General features: G+C 37.1%; 1 protein-coding gene across 5 annotated transcripts in view; it reads left to right on the top strand.

Moving 5' to 3' along the window:
- UBAP1 (ubiquitin associated protein 1) overlaps positions 1 to 18,519 on the top strand; it is a 51,987-nt gene that overhangs the window by 11,846 nt on the left and 21,622 nt on the right. For all 5 annotated transcript variants that reach the window (XM_089913091.1, XM_089913089.1, XM_022551548.3 and 2 more), the window contains exon 2: positions 16,159 to 16,199. In XM_089913091.1, coding sequence (XP_089769217.1) covers positions 16,159 to 16,199 — 41 coding nt within the window. The remainder of the gene's footprint in view (positions 1 to 16,158; positions 16,200 to 18,519) is intronic.

Here is an 18,519-nt window from a genome sequence, read left to right as displayed (position 1 = left end):
TCTGGTTGTGGCACGTGGGCTCTCTGGTTGTGGCACGTGGGCTCCAGAGCACATGGACTCTGTAGCTGTGGTGCAGGCTCCAGAGCATGTGGGCTCTGTAGTTGTGGCGTGCAGTCTCCAGAGCATAGGGCTCTGTAGTTGTGGCATGTGGGCTCTGTAGTTGTGGCATGTGGGCTCTGTAGTTGTGGTGGGCAGGCTTAGTTGCCCTGTGGCATGTGGGATCCTAGTTCCCTGACCAGGGATCGAACCTGTCCCCTTCATTGGAAGGTGGATTGTTAACCACTGGACCACCAGGGGAGTCCCCCTCCCTCATTTTTTGTTTTTTTAATTATTTTATTTTTGGTTGCATTGGGTCTTCCTTGCTGTGCGTGGGCTTTCTCTAGCTGTCGCGAGTGAGGGCTACTCTTCTTCATGGTGTGCGGGCTTCTCATTGCGGTGGCTTCTCTTGTTGCAGAGCACGGCCTCTAGGTGTGCAGGCTTCAGTAGTTGTGGCATGAGGGCTCAGAAATTGTGGCTCATGGGCTCTAGAGCACAGGCTCAGTAGTTGTGGCGTACGGGCTTAGTTGCTCCGTAGCATGTGGGATCTTCCTGGACCAGGGCTCAAACCCGTGTCCCCTCCATTGGCAGATGGATTCCTAACCACTGTGCCACCAGGAAAGTCCCTCTCCATCATTTTTGAAGGACAGTTTTTGCCAGATACAGTATTCTTGGTTGACAGGTTTTTTTTCTTTTGGTAATTTAAATATGTCATCCTCCTGTCTTCTGTCCTCCATAGTTTCTGATTAGAAATTGACTGTTAATCTGTTGAGGCTCCCTTGTAAATGATGAGTTGCTTCTCTTGCTTTTAATGATTCATTCTTTTTTTTCAACAGCCTTTGCTTATAATGTGTCTTGGTTTGAATCTCTTTGAGTTTATCCTACTTGGAGTTCATTGAGGTTCTTGGATTTGTAGATTCATGTATTTCATCAAATCTGGGAAGATTTTGGCCATTATTTTTTATTTATTTATATATTTTTATTATTATTTTTTTTGTGGTACACGGGCCTCTCACTGTTGCAGCTTCTCCCATTGTGGAGCACAGGCTCTGGACGCACAGGCTCAGTGGCCATGGCTCACGGGCCTAGCCACTCCGCGGCATGTGGGATCTTGCCATACCGGGGCATGAACCTGTGTCCCCTGCATTGGCAGGCGGACTCTCAACCACTGCGCCACCAGGGAAGCCCTTGGCCGTTATTTTTTAAAATAGTCTTTCTGCCCTTTTCTCTTTTCTGGGACTCCTGTAATGTGGATGTTGATATGCTTAATGGCATTCCACAGGTCTTTTAGGCTCAGTTTGCTTTTCTTGATTCTTTTTTCTTTCTTTGTAGACATTGCTCTATATTCAAGATTGCTGATTCTTCGTTTTGTCTGCTCAGATCTGCTGTCATACCCATCTAGTGAACTTTTTGTTTCAGTTAGTATATTTTTAGCTCCAGTATTAAAACTACTGAAGTATAGAAAGTTGAACATGAAAGCCTTCTTTTACCTTCTTCCAGAACTAACCATTGTTAACAGTTTGGTATGAATTCTTTCTGATTTTTGTGTACATACAAAAAGCCATGCAAATATATGTGCTTGTTGAGGTTTTTTAAAGCTTTTTATTTTGATACAATTTCACATTTACCAGAAAACTTACAATAATAGTACAGAGTTCCTGTATACCTTTTATTGAGATTACCTAGATGTTTCATATTTTTGTTATGTTCTTCACTCATTCTCCTTTCCTATCATCCACCTGTCCTCTTTTTGTATTTACGTATACATATTATTTTTTTCATAATTGCTTGAAAGTAAGTTGGGGACTTCCCTGGTGGCGCAGTGGTTGAGAATCCGCCTGCCAATGCGGGGGACATGAGTTCAATCCCTGGTCCGGGGAGAGCCCACATGCTGCAGAGCAACCAAGCCTGTACGTCACAACTGCTAAGCCCACATGCCACAACTACTGAAGCCCATGTGCCTAGAGCCCGTGCTCCACAACAAGAGAAGCCACCACAATGAGAAGCCTGTGCACTGCAATGAAGAGTAGCCCCTGCTTGCTGCAACTAGAGAAAGCCTGTGCACAGCAACGAAGACCTAACACAGCCAAAAATAAATAAGTTGACAAAAAAAAAAAAGAAAAAAAAAAAGAAAAGTAAGTTGAAGACATGGTACCCTATTACTGCTTTACAGTGCGTGCTTCCTAAAAATAAGAACATTCTCTTACATAGCCACATACTAATGATCAGAATCAGGAAATTAACTGTTGTTGAATCACCCATTGTCCAGCAGCATTCTTACAGCAAAAGAACATCCTGGATCATGCATTACATTTAGTGGTTTTGTAGTTTTAATTGCCTTTCATCTGAAACAGTTTCTTAGTCTTTGTCTTATGACTTTGACATATTTGTAGAGTACAGACCATTTATTTTATAGAATGTCTCTCAAGATGGGTTGGTTTGATATTTCTTCGTGATTAGATTCAGGTTGTTTGATACTTCCTCATGATAGTTTCACTTTTGGCAGGAATACCACAGAATTGATGTGTTCTCAGTGTATCATATACGGAGGTGTCAGTTTGTTCCATTACTGGTAATGTTAATTTTGATCACTTGGTTAAGGTGGTGTCTGCCAAGATAAAGTACTGTTTTCTCCACCATACTTAATAAAAAATATATTGTGGGGAGATACTCTGAGACTATGTACATATCCCGTTACCCTTGTGGAACTTGAACCCACTTGTTTTAGCATCTACTGATACTGATTCTTCAGATTATTGATATGATGGTTGCCAATTATGAGTTAGGTTTAATTCACAGTTTTAGAAAATTAAAATGTGATTATTCTGCAGCCTCTTTCATTTTACACTATAGCAGTAGCATCTTTTTATTTCTTTATTTTAGAAAGTTCCAAACTTATAAATGTAGATCTAGCCATAACAGCTGTCAATCTGCCTTTCTTCCTCCCTCTCTCCCTCCCTTCCTCTTTTTCTTTCTTTCTTTCTTTTTAATAAATTTCAGGTGTACAACATAGTGATTCACAATTTTTAGAGGTTATACTCCATTTATAGTTATTATAACAATCTTATTTCATATACATGCCCTCTTCCCAGTTATTTTGGAGCAAATCTCAGTCATATCATTCCATCTGTAAATATATTTTTGTGTATCCCTGAAAGATAGGAATTATAAAAAAACTGTAATACCATTGTCCTACCTTAAATTTTAACTTATTTAATATTATCAGATATCCAGTTAGTGTTCATATTTTCCCAATTGTTCTGACTTTTTTCTTCAGTGTGTTTGGATTGGGATCCAAATAAGATCTGTATGTTGTGATTGCTTTATTTATTTAAATAATATTTTTTAAAATTTTAATTTAATTTAATTAATTTATTTGGTTGAGCCAGGTCTTAGTTGTGGCTCGCCGGCTCCTTAGTTGCAGCACGTGGGCTCCTTAGTTTCGGCATGCAAACTCTTAGTTGCGGCATGCATGTGGGATCTAGTTCCTTGACCAGGGATTGAACCTGGGCCCCGTGCATTGGGAGAGCAGAGTCTTAACCACTGTACCACCACAGAAGTCCCTGTGATTGCTTTAGATTTATTGCTTATGCTCTTTTTTAACTTATAGATTCCCTCCTTTCTGTTTTTCTTTTTTTTTTCTTTGAAATTCTGTGTTGAAGGAAACAGTTTTTCCTGAAAAGTGTCTTACAGCTAGGAGTTTGCTGTTTAATTCAATTTACTACTATTTCAATTAGAATTTAGTGTCTATATATAAATATAAGTATACATATATACAAATATATGAGGTTTGTTTCTTATTTTCCTTTTTTTCTCCTTCCTTTGTCAAATTTTGGTATCAGTATTATGCTAATCTCATATGGTAACTTGGAAATTTGGCAACATTAATTCAATAGGTACTTACTGAGCACTATTTACAGACACTATGCTTGGTGAAATGGTGAACAAAACCAAAGTGGTTCTTGTACTCATAGTGCGTAAAGCCTAGTGGGGAAAGCTAGGCAATAAATAAACCCTGTATAAAACTACAAAGTGCAAAGCTGTGTTTGTTTCCATTTTATGTGTTGGAATAATTTAAGTAAAATAGGAATAATTTGTTGCTTAAAGACTTGCTAGAACTTTAAATAAAATCATCTATTCTGATGCTTATATTTACATAAAATTATTTTATTTGCCTGTGAAATTACTTAGCAACCCTTACCTTCTCCCCTCAGATCCTTGATATTCTGTGAAGTTGTGCCATTTTTATATTGTTTGTTCCCTGGTATTGCACAGTGTTCCCCTGGGGGTATGAGTTCTCAAGTTTGGTGAGCAAGGCTCTGTTACTTCTTTGTTTCTATGGGAGAAAAATCATTGAGATTTCACATGACTGAAACAGTCAGAATGATGCAATCCACTGAGTGTGAAGACTCTTGAAAAGACAGAAAAATTACGTTTTTGATTACTTCTCTCAGGTCAGATTAATAGCCTCTGGTATGATAATTAGCTTTTTTGTATTTTAAATTGATCAATTATTTTGTATTGGCTTCTAGTAGAGTGAAATTGTTTTATTAGTGTCAAATAGTAAGCGTTTTCTTCTTCAAAAAACATGGGTGTGGACTGTGTATACCTACTGAGTCATAGATTCAACAAGTAATTATATGTGTTTATGTGCCCTCATAACTAAGAATATGAAGTCTTGTGATATCTTTCTTATATATATTACTATAAAAACGATTGAAGTACTTAGTTATAAAAGAATGTGTCTAGACCCTTAAAGGTTTTGCAAAGATTGTCAGAGGTAATTTACTCCAGACCTCTCTTTTTACAGAAGAAGCCGTGACTTTTTTTTTTTCTTCTTCTTTCTTTGAAAGGTTTTGACTGGCTCTAAGCCATACCAAATTGATGAAAGAAGTGAGACTAGAACCTAAGTTTTTAACTGTCCAGAGTGCTCTTTTCTCGCTTGTATTCTGCCATAAGTTGTGATGTGGTTTTTGAAAGAGTTGGGGAGGAGATGATATTTTTGGTTCAGCAATTTCTTGAAATTATTTTTTCCCAGTTAATGTTTATTAATAGTTTAAAAAATTAAGTTGGATAGGTTTATGGCTTTATTTCCTCTTGGGATGTTGTGCTCTTACTTGCTGAACTCTAAATTACATTAAAGGGAGTGTTAAGTGAATTTTAATGAATTGGTTAAGATATTGACTTGAAATTTTTAATTGGTTAATGCTTTATGTCATGACTCCCAATTCTAGCTTTTAGCTAGTCAGTACTTTCCTGTTCTTACCTTATGTTAGCCTCACAGGCCTTACCATTTCATACTATTTATTGGTAACTACAGGAAATCATTGTTTAACTTTTTTAAGGGCATTGTTTTGTCTAGTTTCATTCCCAAGTTACGTATTAGTTAGCGATATAAAATTATCATATTTTCAGAAAGTTTGAGAGGGCAAGAAGATATGAAAAGGCCACCTCTGCTAAAGATTAGACACTGTGCTTGGAGGAGGAGGATTAAGAGGAGCCCAGAGTCCAGGAAAATCCTTGTTTGGATTTTTCTTGACCCATTTTGGAATTAACTAGAGTTCTTAACTGCAGTTCTGATAAAATCATATTGGGTCAGTAACTTGCCTTGACACTATTATATTATCTTTTTTATGTACTACTTGTTGCTTTTTAAATTTTAGTGACGTGATGTTTAACTATAACCAGTTTTTATTAAACTGTGAAATGAACTTGGCATTCAGTCACTATTTGCTTGTTTTAAAGCCTTTAGTATACTATATGGTTAGTAGCTTTGGTAAAAACCTCATTTGCAAGAGAAATTAGTGAGAAACCTTGTACAGTACCAGAATTTGACTTTAAAAATAACCCTTTGTTTTCAAAGTTTTTCATGAGGCAAGCATTTTGTTGGATTTTCAGTCTCAGAAAGTTGTTTTTGCCCACTAGCTTTCTGTATAGAGTGAAATAGTTTTTATATACTTGGGCAGTTGTGCACTGTTACTGTACTTTTGTTTGGAATTTATTTTGGTATGGAAGTGTGAGGTGAGCATCCAACTTTACTTTTTTCTAGGTGGCTACTCAGCTGTCTCATCACTTCACAGATTTTAAATGGCACTTTATTTATTTAAAAAAATATTTATTTGGTTGCTCCAGGTCTTACTTGCGGCACGCAGGATCTAGTTCCCTGACCGGGGATCGAACCTGGGCCCCCTGCACTGGGAGCGTGGAGCCTTAACTGCTGGACCACCAGGGAAGTCCCTTAAATGGCACTTTAAATGTCTACATTTAGGGTATTTTTAGGGATTTCTACTCTGTTCCATTGATCTGTTTATGTGCCAGTACAGCACAGCTTTAAGTGTTGTATTTTGTAATGAGTATTTTAACATCTGATAGGCTATCCTCCCTTTATTATTTTCTTTGGAATTTTCTTGGGTACTGTTAATTGTTATTTCCATATGACCTTTAGAGTCAGCTTGTCTAGTTAAAAAAATGAAAACAGAAGACTCCAGTTTTCATTTGCATCATGCCAAATTAATATAGCAACTTAAGAAGAATTGATCTTAATGATGTTGTGTGTCCTAGCCAAGATTATTATATATTTTTCTGCAATTGTATAAGTCTTCTTTTGTGTCTTAGTAGCTTTAGTTTTCTTCCGTTACATCTTAGTTTATTCCTACTTCTTATCTCCTGTGGTATATCATGCTTCCTTTATACTTCTTATCTGGTCATTGTATATATGAAGGGTATTTGTTTCAGAATATTCATTTGTAATTAAACACCTTTTTGTATTATATTTGTAATAGTTTTTCAGTTTTTGGTCTTCCTTGGGAAAGTCTATCTTCTGACTTTTTATACTTTTTACTTCTTTCATCTGATGTTAAATAAAGCAATTGTGATAATGGACATCTTTGTCTTGTTCCTGTGCTTAGTGGAATCTTTGTATAGTTTCCTCATTAGTCAGCATTCTCTGGCTTTGGTATTGAGAGGGATGATTTTTGTTATTGTTTTAACCTTATGTTAAGGACATGGCTATATGATTTTTCTTCTTAGATCTATTAATATATGGTGAATTATATCAACAGATTCCTAATGTTGAACTATCCTGTATTCATGGAATAAATCCCACTTGGACATGATGTATTCCTATAATGTACTACTAAATTTGTGTTTTTTATTTTGAGGATTTTTTAATCTGTATTTATACATGAGATTTTTCTGTAGTTTTTTTCTTTTATGGCATCATATTCTTACTTAAAAAAAATTAGAAACCTTCCTTCTTTTCTTATGTTTTAGAACCATGAAAATCTCATTGGACTAAGGTTTCTTTTGGGTGGCGAGAGCTCTTTGATAATTTTTTTCTCTTTCCTCTTTGGTTATAGGTCTGGTTAACATTTCTGCCTCTTCTATGGTCAGTTTTGATAGTTAATATTTTTCTAGAAGATAATCCATTTTATCCAGGTTCTCAAATGTATTTGACAGAAGGGGAACAAAGCAATGACTTGGGATTATTTTAATTTCCTCTATTATTTTGTATACATATCCACCCCCCCCGCCCCCTTTTAAAATTAAGTTAGCTGGATGGTTATAATTTTCCAAAGAACCAGCTCTTGGGTTTATTTATTAGTTGATCTGTTTTTCTGATTTTTTTTTTTTTGCGGTACGTGGGCCTCTCACTGTTGTGGCCTCTCCCGTTGAGGAGCACAGGCTCCGGATGCGCAGGCTCAGCGGCCATGGCTCACGGGCCCAGCCGCTCCGTGGCATGTGGGATCCTCCCAGACCGGGGCATGAACCCATGTCCCCTGCATCGGCAGGCGGACTCAACCACTGCGCAACCAGGGAAGCCCCATAAATTTTATTTATTTTTGGCTGCATTGGGTCTTCGTTGCTGCGCGTGGGCTTTCTCTAGTTGCGGCGAGCGGGCTTCTCATTGCAGTGACTTCTCGTGTCGCAAAGCACCGGCTCAAGGAGCGCAGGCTTCAGTAGTTGTGGCACATGGGCTCAGTAGTTGTGGCTTGCGGGCTTATTTGCTCTGTGGAATGAGGGATCTTCCGAGACCAGGGATCGAACCCGTGTCCCCTGCATTGGCAGGCAGATTCTTAACCACTGTACCACCAGGGATGTCCCTAAAGACGTCTTTAAGACGTTACTGTGTAAATGATATCACTTAACCTGAATACTGAATATTTAATTTGGAAACATGAATATCTTTCCTTCATTTTATTATACCATTATAGATTTATGGTATGTTTAGAGTTGGCTGATTATTCAGTCTACTACCCTTATCTTACCCATGAAGAAACTGAGGCTCCAAAATGTCTCTTGAGACCTGAGAGAGAAGAAAGCTTTTTGTCAATGAGTATAGTATAGTCTAGTATTGACATTTTCATGGCATTTACATGTGTGATTTTTTTTTTCTTTTTTCTTTTGGCTGTGCCACATGGCTTTGACATTTTAATGGCATCTACGTGTGTGATTTTGTTTTCTTTTTCTTTTTCTTTGGCCATGCCACAGGGCTTGTGGGGTCTTGGCTCCCCGACCAGGGATTGAACCTGCGCCCTTGGCAGTGAAAGCTTGGAGTCCCAACCACTGGACTATGCCAGGGAATTCCCTACACGTGTGATTTTTGTCATATATATGTTGTATGGGTGTTAACTTGGTTTTCAGACTTGAAATTTGATGATTTCCAAAGCCATCTTTCTCTGTAAATTGGAGAATTTCCAGGATTAATTTGCATCTTGGGAAATTCCTGATTACAGCTCACATTGTGTGTGATTGGGATAGCTTACTGAGTTGTTAAATTGCTGTTTTGTATTGGGAAGATGTTTGTAGTGTGTAATTTAATGATGATACGAGAAAGGGAAGAAAGAAAATTAGAACATTAATATTAAATTGCCCTTGGGCTTTCTCTTCCCCTTACGAAGCTGCCTGGGCCTTGCTTATATGTTTTCATTCTCCTGGTCTCCTACCCTTACTTCCTTTCCCCTACCCTCCTCACCTTTACCTTTTTTCATTCCTTACTCTATCTCTTCTGCCTCTTGCATTCTAACTCCTTCTCTCCCTGCAGTTCTATTCTTGTTACCTATTTCCCCATCTCTCTTTGTTCTGAGATGTCTTTAATCAGTGATTCAAAATTTTTAGTTTTCTTCCTGTAGCATATGAACTAAAGTGGCACTGAACCAGCAAAATAAAACATTGCTTTTAATTCTTGGTTGCTTCAGGGAGTTCTACACTTCATTAGTGTAAAGTTTATGAATGAAAAATGTGTGTACGGGGCTTCCCTGGTGGCGCAGTGGTTGAGAGTCCGCCTGCCGATGCAGGGGACACGGGTTCGTGCCCCGGTCCGGGAAGATCCCACATGCCGCGGAGCGGTTGGGCCCGTGAGCCATGGCTGCTGAGCCTGCACGTCCGGAGCCTGTGCTACGCAACGGGAGAGGCCACAACAGTGAGAGGCCTGCATACCGCAAAAAAAAAAAAAAAAAAAAGTGTGTTATTGTTAGTAGAAGCATTTATATTTAATAGAAGCATTTATATTTATTTTAGCGGAAATTTATGATGCTTAAGATTTTTTTTCTCACGTGAGCATTTGTAATTTTACATTTGGGGCAAATACATTTTTTTCAGTCTTGTTTTGTGTACATTTGTTACTTAGGAAAAGCAACTTGTAAAAACATTTTAAAACTTATACTTATTTCCCATCACTTATATGCTTTTAATGAACACTCTTTGTGCCATCACAACCTATTTTCTGAATTTTCCATAATTTAATCATTTTCATGATTGAACATTTAGATTATAGGAAAGCATTATAAAATAAGTATTTACAATTAAATAAAATATAGGAAGTTTATGTGGAAGCTCATACACACACATCACACACACACACACCCCCCACACTTAATTTTGCTCAGATGTTCCAAGAAAAAAAAGTTGACCCTAAGTAGCTATTAAAATGCTTTTTTTTTTTTTTTGGTACGCGGGTCCCCCACTGTTGTGGCCTCTCCTGTTACGGAGCACAGCCTCCAGACGCGCAGGCTCAGTGGCCATGGCTCACGGGCCCAGCCGCTCCGCGGCATGTGGGATCTTCCCGGACCGGGGCACAAACCCGTGTCCCCTGCATCGGCAGGCGGACTCTCAACCACTGCGCCACCAGGGAAGCCCTAAAATGCTTTTGATACTTCAGAGATAGTGAAGTGTTACTGCATAGCAGACATTAGAAAAATCTTTAAGTGACCAAATATGGATGGATTTCTCATATTCTTATGGTTTGTGGAAAATATAATAGGAGTTGCATTCAGTGAACTATTTTAATATTTAAAGAAAACCCCTAGATAATCTACATTTTATCAGCTCTATTGAGGCATAATTTTAAAGAATTTTCACCTGTTTTTTAGTAATAAGGGGCACTGTGTTTTAATTTTCATTTATTAGTCTTTTCAGCAAATTTTGCTTTGTTGCTGATAATATGCATGTTTCTTTTTTTAATTTAATTTTATTATTTATTTTTGGTTGTGTTGGGTCTTCGTTGCTGCACGCGGGCTTTCTCTAGTTGAGGTGAGCGGGGGCTACTCTTCGCTGTGGTGCACATGCTTCTCTTGTGGTGGCTTCTCTTGTTGCGGAGCATGGGCTCTAGATGCGCAGGTTTCAGTAGTTGTGGCATATGGGCTTAGTTGCTCCTCAGCATGTGGGACCTTCCTGGACCAGGGATCAAACCCGCGTCCCCTGCATTGGTAGGTGGATTCTTAACCACTGCGCCACCAGGGAAGTCCCAATATGCATGTTTTAATGGGGTAGGGTGTAGTTATTGATTTGCATTTCCCTGACTAGTGAAAAATGTGTTAAACATCTCATGTGCTTCTTAGTCATTTGTGTATCTTCTTTGGAGAATTGACTATTCAGATTCTTTTGCCAACTTTCTAATTGGATGTCTTTTTATTATTGAATTGTAGAGTTATTTATATATTCTAGATACAAGTCCCTCAGATAGATAATTTTCAGTATTTTCTCCCTTTCTGTGGGTTTTCTTTGGTTGAGGTTTTTTTAAAAAAGCCATTAAAAATTCATTTAAATTTGATTGATATATATACACTAATATGTATAAAATGAATAATAAGAACCTGCTATATAAAAAAACAAAATAAAATTCAAAACTCTTCAAGGGAAAAAAAAATTCATTTAAATTTGGTGGAACTTCTTTAAAACATTCCTGATGTTAGCTTGTTCACAGAATTATTTATTAAATCAGAGTCCCCCCCCAAAAAAAGAAATCAGAGCCTCTCCCAAGCCATTTACCTCTCAAAAACAGCTGCTGCTTCAAACAGCTGATATCCCACAATATCAATAAATATTAGGAACACAGAGATGAAAACACTGATTTCCTGCACCTGTCTGTGAGCGTATTCCCAGGTCTCATTGCTGGATGCTTAGATTCTGCTTCTTTCAACAGAGATTTAGAAAAAATACATTTCTGGTCTGTACCTCTGTGGGAAGATTGAGGCTGCCAAGAATCTTGCTTCTGGGTTTAAAAGTTTCCCTGTATTGTTGTGGTTTATGTACATTATGATGACTCTGAAGCCTGTAAGAGTCTATGAAATGTCTTCTATACATAGAAGAAAGTTAAATCATTTTCAGTGTGGTTTGTTGGTTCTTTGAAAATTGATGATCCATATTCTTTAAAATTTTAGCTCTTCATTAACTAGTAGAATATCAACCAGAATGTTTCATCCCAGCATCATGCTGGAAAACTGAAACTTTTAAAGTAAAGCATTAAAGAAATTATAAAATTAATACTTGTTTGCCATACGGTGTTCAGAAACTGTAGAAAAATTTTATGAATTATTCCCAGTGCTACCACTTAGAGGTAGCCACTTTAAATATGTTTAACGTATTTCCTTCCGATGTTTTTCTTTTCACAAATTAAAAAACGTCTTGTTTCTTTTAAAATCTGTGAATACTTACTTTTTCCATAATACTTTTTTTCCTTAAAGGGGTTGAGCACAACCTTTGTCTTCTACTCAGTGTTGTGGTTAAGTCCATAGCAGTTAACTAACCAGTAACTTTCTGTGACTAATGGAAATGGCACAGTAATTGTTCGCTGTTGCCACTTAAAACTATACTTGAATGACATTTGCTGGCTATTAGGCCTTAATATGGGGTCACCTACACTACCTACAATGTGGCGTCACTGGACGTCAGGACAAATATATGCTCTTGCTACTGTTATAGTATGACTTTCTAACCAATGTAGGACAGATAAGTTGGGATGTGAAATAAGCTACGGAAATGCCTCTGTGAAGTGGCCTTGGCACAGTTAGAATCAAGAATGGGCTATTGGAAGTGGTTTGTTTTGTTTGTTTGGTAGCTGCTTCCCCCCCCCCACTAAAGAGAGTTAATTTATTATCCTTCAGATTGTAAAAATTAATGAATAAATTTCTCTTTTACCAATGACTGAAATTATTACTTATTTCACTCATAATAGCCATTATGAAAGTGAAAAAATGTCACTCATCTTTCTCTTTCCCTTCCTCTGTACCTAAATAATCATTCTTTAGTTGGCATACCTTATCAAATTCAGAGCTACTTTTTTTTTTTGGTAACAGCTTTATTGATATAATTCATATCTCATACAATTCAACCATTTAAGAATACAATTCAGCAGTGTTTAGTATATTCACAGAGTTTTGGGACTATCACCACAGTCAGTTTTAGAACATTTTCATCACCCCATAGAGAAATTTGCTTCCTGCTAGCCATGGTGACTGCATTGTAAAAACGGTTTTAGCCTTGCTCTTTGCGAAGTTTAAAAGGTATTTTACCAGCTAAAGACATAGTGTTAAACTAATGTTAATTGAATTTGTAATTTTCAACTTGTGTTTCATTCTTTCTTTCTAAAGGAGCCTAAGCTAAGAGAGAGATAAACCGATTTACTTGCACTTAAAAGTTTTTTTTTTGCTTTTAAATTGGGAAGAAATCCATTGTTAGAAACCATACTTCACTGTAGAAAACCCTTGTCATCAGGCAGAAAGCATACTAATAGAGTTTGGTACAGCCATATAATATGTTATTTTGAATTTTGGCATTTTAAAAATGAAACTTTATTCTACTCCTAGTGGAGTAGCTTAAAATATTACTAGTGTTATTCAGTGATTCTATTTTATCTAATTTCAATGTGATGGGTACATATATACACTTTTTAAAAATTTGAAGGTATAATTTACACAAAGTAAAATTTACCCTGTTTTCAGTTCTGTGATTTGTGACAAATGCATATAGTCCTGTAACCATTAGTGCAATCAAATATAGAAGTTTCAATAACTTCAAAAAATTCCCACATTCCCTTTTATATAGTCAGTTCCTTCCCCCACTATTAGTGTCCAGTAGCTAGATTACTTTTTTGTTCTTGTAGTTTTGCCTATTCTGGAATATTGTAAATGGAATCCTATTCCATACATATATGTATGTAACCTTTTGAGTTTGGCTTCTTTCACTTACCATAATGCATTTGAGATTCATCCAAGTTGTTGTAGTGTATCAGCATATCACATACAGTCCACCCATTTAAAGTGTACAATCCAGTGGCTTTTAGTATATTCACAGAGTTGTGCAGTCATCACCATAATCACATTTAGAATATTTTCATCACCCCAAAAAGAAACCCTGTATCTCTTAGCCATAATTTCCCCATCCCCCTGAATTAATTTTTATATACGGTGCAAGGTATGGATTGAGGTTTATTTTTTGCATACAAATGTCTGGCATCATTTGTTGAGAAGACTATCCTTTCCCCTTTGAATTGCCTTGCACCTTTGTTGAAAATCAGTTAACTATATGCATATGGGTCTATTTCTTTTTTTATTTTCACTGTCATTATTTTAATTTCATTTTGAACAAAAAATCCACTTGTTGCATACTTCACAGCACGCAGCTCTTCTGATCTACACACGTCTGGGTCAGTTTGAATTCTTTTCTCAGTGAAGTACAGCCTAAAGCACTTGCGTGCTTGGTCGTTACGGTACATCTTCGGGACATTTTTTTCATATGGGTCTATTTCTGTACTCTGTTCTGTTGGTCTGTGTGATATATTTATGCCATTTCCATACTGTCTTAATTACTCTAATAGTAAGTCTTGAAGTTAGGTGGTAAGTTCTCCAGCTTTGTTCTTTTTCATAATTGTTTTGGCTATTGTTTCCTTTGCCTTTACATGTAAATTTTAAAATCAACTTGTCAGTTTCGTAAAATCCTGTACAGATTTAATTATTTTGAATACTTTTCACATGATAGGTGCAATATACTCGCCTTCTTTAAAAAAAACTTACAGTGGAACATACAGGCATACCTCAGAGATATTGTGGGTTCAGTTCCAGACCACTGAAGTAAAACGAATATCACAATAAAGCAAGTCATGCAAGGTTTTTTGGTTGCCCAGTGCATGTAGAAGTTATGTTCTGGTGAGGGGACTAAGATCCCATATGCTGGGTGGGGGGGTGGGCAACTAAGCCCGAGGGCCACAACTACCGAGCACGTGGGCCACAGCTAGAGGGCTTGTGTGCCACAACTACAGAGCCCACGAGCCACAACTAGAGAGAGGCCTGCGTGCCACAATGAATTTCCCACGTGCTGCAACTAAGACCTGATGCAGCCAAAAAAAAAAAAAAAAAGTTATTGCTAAAAAATGTCATAACAATTATAATAGTAACATCGAAGGTCATTGATCACCATGACAAATATAATTATAATGAAAAAGTTTGAAATATTGTGAGAATTACCTAAATGTGACACAGACACGAGGTGAGCAAATGCTGTTGGAAAGATGGCGCCTTAGGCCTCAGACTTGCTCAATGCAAGGTTGAGCATACCTTCAATTTGCGCAGTAAAGTGAAGTGCAATAAAATGAGGTATGCCTGTAGATCATTTTAAGTATGATGCCTTGCATTGTACTGTAGGTAATACAGGCTAGTAGAGACCATACCATATATTCGTTATATGCTTATGTCTCAGGCAAGTTAAAGGTCTAAACATCATATCAAGGGAAATAAACTTTTAGGTTGAAGATCTCAGATTGTCTTTGCAAGAAAAGGACTTTGTACCTACTCAAAGTGCAAAGATAATACTAAGCTAGATGTGTGGTTTTATGGGTTTTTCTTCCTTCCTGATTTGGATTTTTTTTTTTTTTTTGGCCACACCACACGGCTTGTGGGATCTCAGTTCCCTGACCAGGAATTAAACCCGGCCTGGCAGTGAAAGCTCCGAGTCCTAACCACTGGATTGCCAGGGAATTCCCCTTTTTTGAAATTGTAGACAAAATTAAAACAGTACAGAAGTTGTATGTCATTGATTCCCTAATTCAGAAATGTCAGTCTTACAGTTACATTTGTCAGTAAAAGGTCTATATTTACATACTGAATAAAATGGGATATATAAAAAATCTTGACAGAACTACAAATATTGACATTAGTAGCTTATATCAGGAAGATAAATGTTTAGTAATTTTTTTTGACAGTTTGTGTATAAATTGGTCAATGGCCAGTTTGCTGTTCTAATGTTTTTTTTTCCAGAACATGCAGATTCAGAAATGTTTTTTTTCTGGAAAAGTGGTTTCTCCCCCTTTCTGCTTTCTTTTTTGAGACTTTGGGACTGAGAAGTTTGAGGGTTATGTCAGTCCTGGAACCTTTTAGTCTTCTGGTTTCTTTTTGTAGTCTCAATTTTCTTTTTTTAAGCTATTTATTGATTGGCTGCGTTGGGTCTTTGTTGCTGCCTGCGGCTTTCTCTAGTTGCGGTGGGTGGAAACTACCCTTTGTTGCAGTGCACAGGCTTCTTATTGCAGTGGCTTCTCTTGTTGAGGAGCATGGGCTCTAGGCACGAGGGCTTCAGTAGTTGCGGTGTGTGGGCTCAGTAGTTGTGCCACACGAGCTCAATAGTTGTGACTTGTGGGCTCTAGAGCGCAGGCTCAGTAGTTGTGGCGCACGGGCTTAGTTGCTCCGCAGCATGTGGGATCTTCCCGGACCAGGGGTCGAACCCGCGTCCTCTGCATTGGCAGGCGGGTTCTTAACCACTGCGCAACCAGGGAAATCCTCAATTTTCTTATAATGGTTTGTTTGTATCCCCTCAAGGCATAATGCACCTAAGAAATATTTCTTTGTTTTTCAGGTTCTAAATGGCTTCTAAGAAGTTGGGTGCAGATTTTCATGGTAAGTGGACTGTTAGATATCATGGTTTAAGTTTTGATCTGATCAGAGAATTTGAAATCACATTAAGTAAGTGTCCCTTTTTGTTTATTTAAATGAGCGGCTTGAGGAAAATAAAGTTGTACAACAATGTAACATTCATTCCATAGGACTTGACATAACTTTAATGTGAAGTTCAAATGGATAAACTTTAGAGCATCTCTGTATTTATTGTACTTGAAACTGCTGGAGGTGGATAGGGAGCCTGCCTATTTTTGTTGTTTTTCAGCAGTATTTTGAAGTAGTTACCATTCCTTTTCTTATTCTGGTCCATCTCTTCTCCATCAGGTGTGAAAAATCCATCTCTTCTCCATCAGATGTGAAAAATTCTAAGCCTTTAGTTAACGTTTTATGATGTTTTGGTTTAGGTTTTCTCCCCCCATAAAAAGAAATGATTTACTACAAATAAGACATGATTAGCAGATCAATATATTCCAGAAGTATCAGTAGTAGTAATTACAATTTTGCGTTTGAAACTAATAGTTTATCATCTTTTTCTAAGATATGGCCTTCCAAAATGGAGTACATTAATAAACTTTTATTATCTGCATTTGATAGGAATGGAGGTGCCTAAGAAGTTAAAATTAGACCCTCTTTTTGTACAAAGATAAGAATTAAACATCAGAAATATCCAGACAACACAATTATTTTAAAAGGGGTTTTAAAACTAATGTTCCATTTTAAAAATCATGTCATTGTAAGAATGATTTGTTAGACTGCATGGCAACATGTATTGTTATACTCTTCTGATCTACAAATGGTTACTTGATAATATCACTTTTCTGAGTCAGGGTGGTGCAGCAGTTCCTTGGTTTTTAACTTGTTTGTATATTTTTATACAACAGCTTTAATATTTTGAACTGCCACTGTGCATATACTTACATACATTGCTTGCGTATGTTTTGTTAAATTCTTTTGGAATTAAGTCATTCAGACTCTGGAATTTGCATTCTGTATAACCTGTCAGGCATCAGATCTTCAGGTAAGCTATCTCCTGTTGTTTAAGGATTATTACAGGGCTCTTTCAAAGTCTTCAGATGATTTAGAGAGGCAGATCTGTAGTTGCCTCTGATCACTTTCTCAAGGGAAAAGAGAGGACAGAGCTAAGGAGAGAGGAAAGACCTAGGGAGAGAAAAGAGCAAAAATGAAGAACTTAAATTTATAATCTTATTTCAAAAGATATGTTTTCTATCTTGAATCTTTAGAAACTCCTTTTTGATTGGAGTGAAAATAAGTTGGACCCCAGTTTATATGTTCCAGCTCAACAATCCAGAGAGAAGATTATAATTCTGAAGTTACCTGATCAATGATGACTTATTTTTTTAGGACTTTCTCCATCTCTTTACATTCCTAACCAAAATTTTATTGTTTAAATGAAATGCTCTACCTGAGTAAAATCTGAGAAGGATTTTCTCTTTCTCTCTTTGGCTGCTTCTGCTTTAATTTGCTAAGCTCCTACTTGAATTTCAGTGGCTTTAGTTGGGCTGTTAGAATAACGAATCTTATTTTTAGATATCATGTAGTTTAAGGAATAGAAATTAAAGGGAATAGGTGGAGAATATTTAATAGGCAATCTTGTAGGCATCTGCATGCAGGAAATCAAATTCAGCCTGGCCTTACAAGGCTGAAATTAGAAAGCCAGGAAACTGAGGCTACTACTCCCTCCATCTTTCACTGCTTTTCTCTGCAGATGTGCTCCATTTTTATTCTTCTGTTTATAGACTTGCTTTCTTGGCCTACTTGTGTAGAGTGCACAGGGCCAAAAATGGCCACCCCAGTTATGGTGCTTCTTGCTTGATCATATAGTGGCTAGCATCATATAGCTGAAGTTTTTGTATCTTTTGGTCAAGGGCATATCTGACGGGAACATTTTAGTTTATGAGTCTCTGGGTTGGTTCCCCCTAAGTTAGGTATTATCTGACTCGGGGATATATATATATATATATATATATATATATATAGAGAGAGAGAGAGAGAGAGAGAGATTGATTCTAGGGCACTTGGGGTGTGGACAAGGAGGTGACAACTGCTCTCATGACTGGATATGAAAATGCTTTTTTTTCTATTTAAATACTTGGGCTGACTATATCTTATGCTGTGCTGTCTTAGCACTAGTATTTGATTTTTCTTCAAGTTCATTCTTTTCAACTGAGGTTGAACTTCTTCCACTGTCGTTAATAACCACATACCCCTAAATAATAGAATAAGAAATACAAACAGTTACTTTTCAAAGGCCTTTAAAAATATTGTCCTTATATCATGCAAATTGCAAACCTTTGGCTTA

The sequence above is a fragment of the Delphinapterus leucas genome, chromosome 6 (genome assembly GCF_059928025.1).
Source record: "Delphinapterus leucas isolate spDelLeu-1000000601 "Yukka" chromosome 6, BTC_Dleu_Yukka2, whole genome shotgun sequence".
NCBI lineage: Eukaryota > Metazoa > Chordata > Mammalia > Artiodactyla > Monodontidae > Delphinapterus > Delphinapterus leucas.
This window is presented reverse-complemented; position numbering and strand designations above follow the sequence as displayed.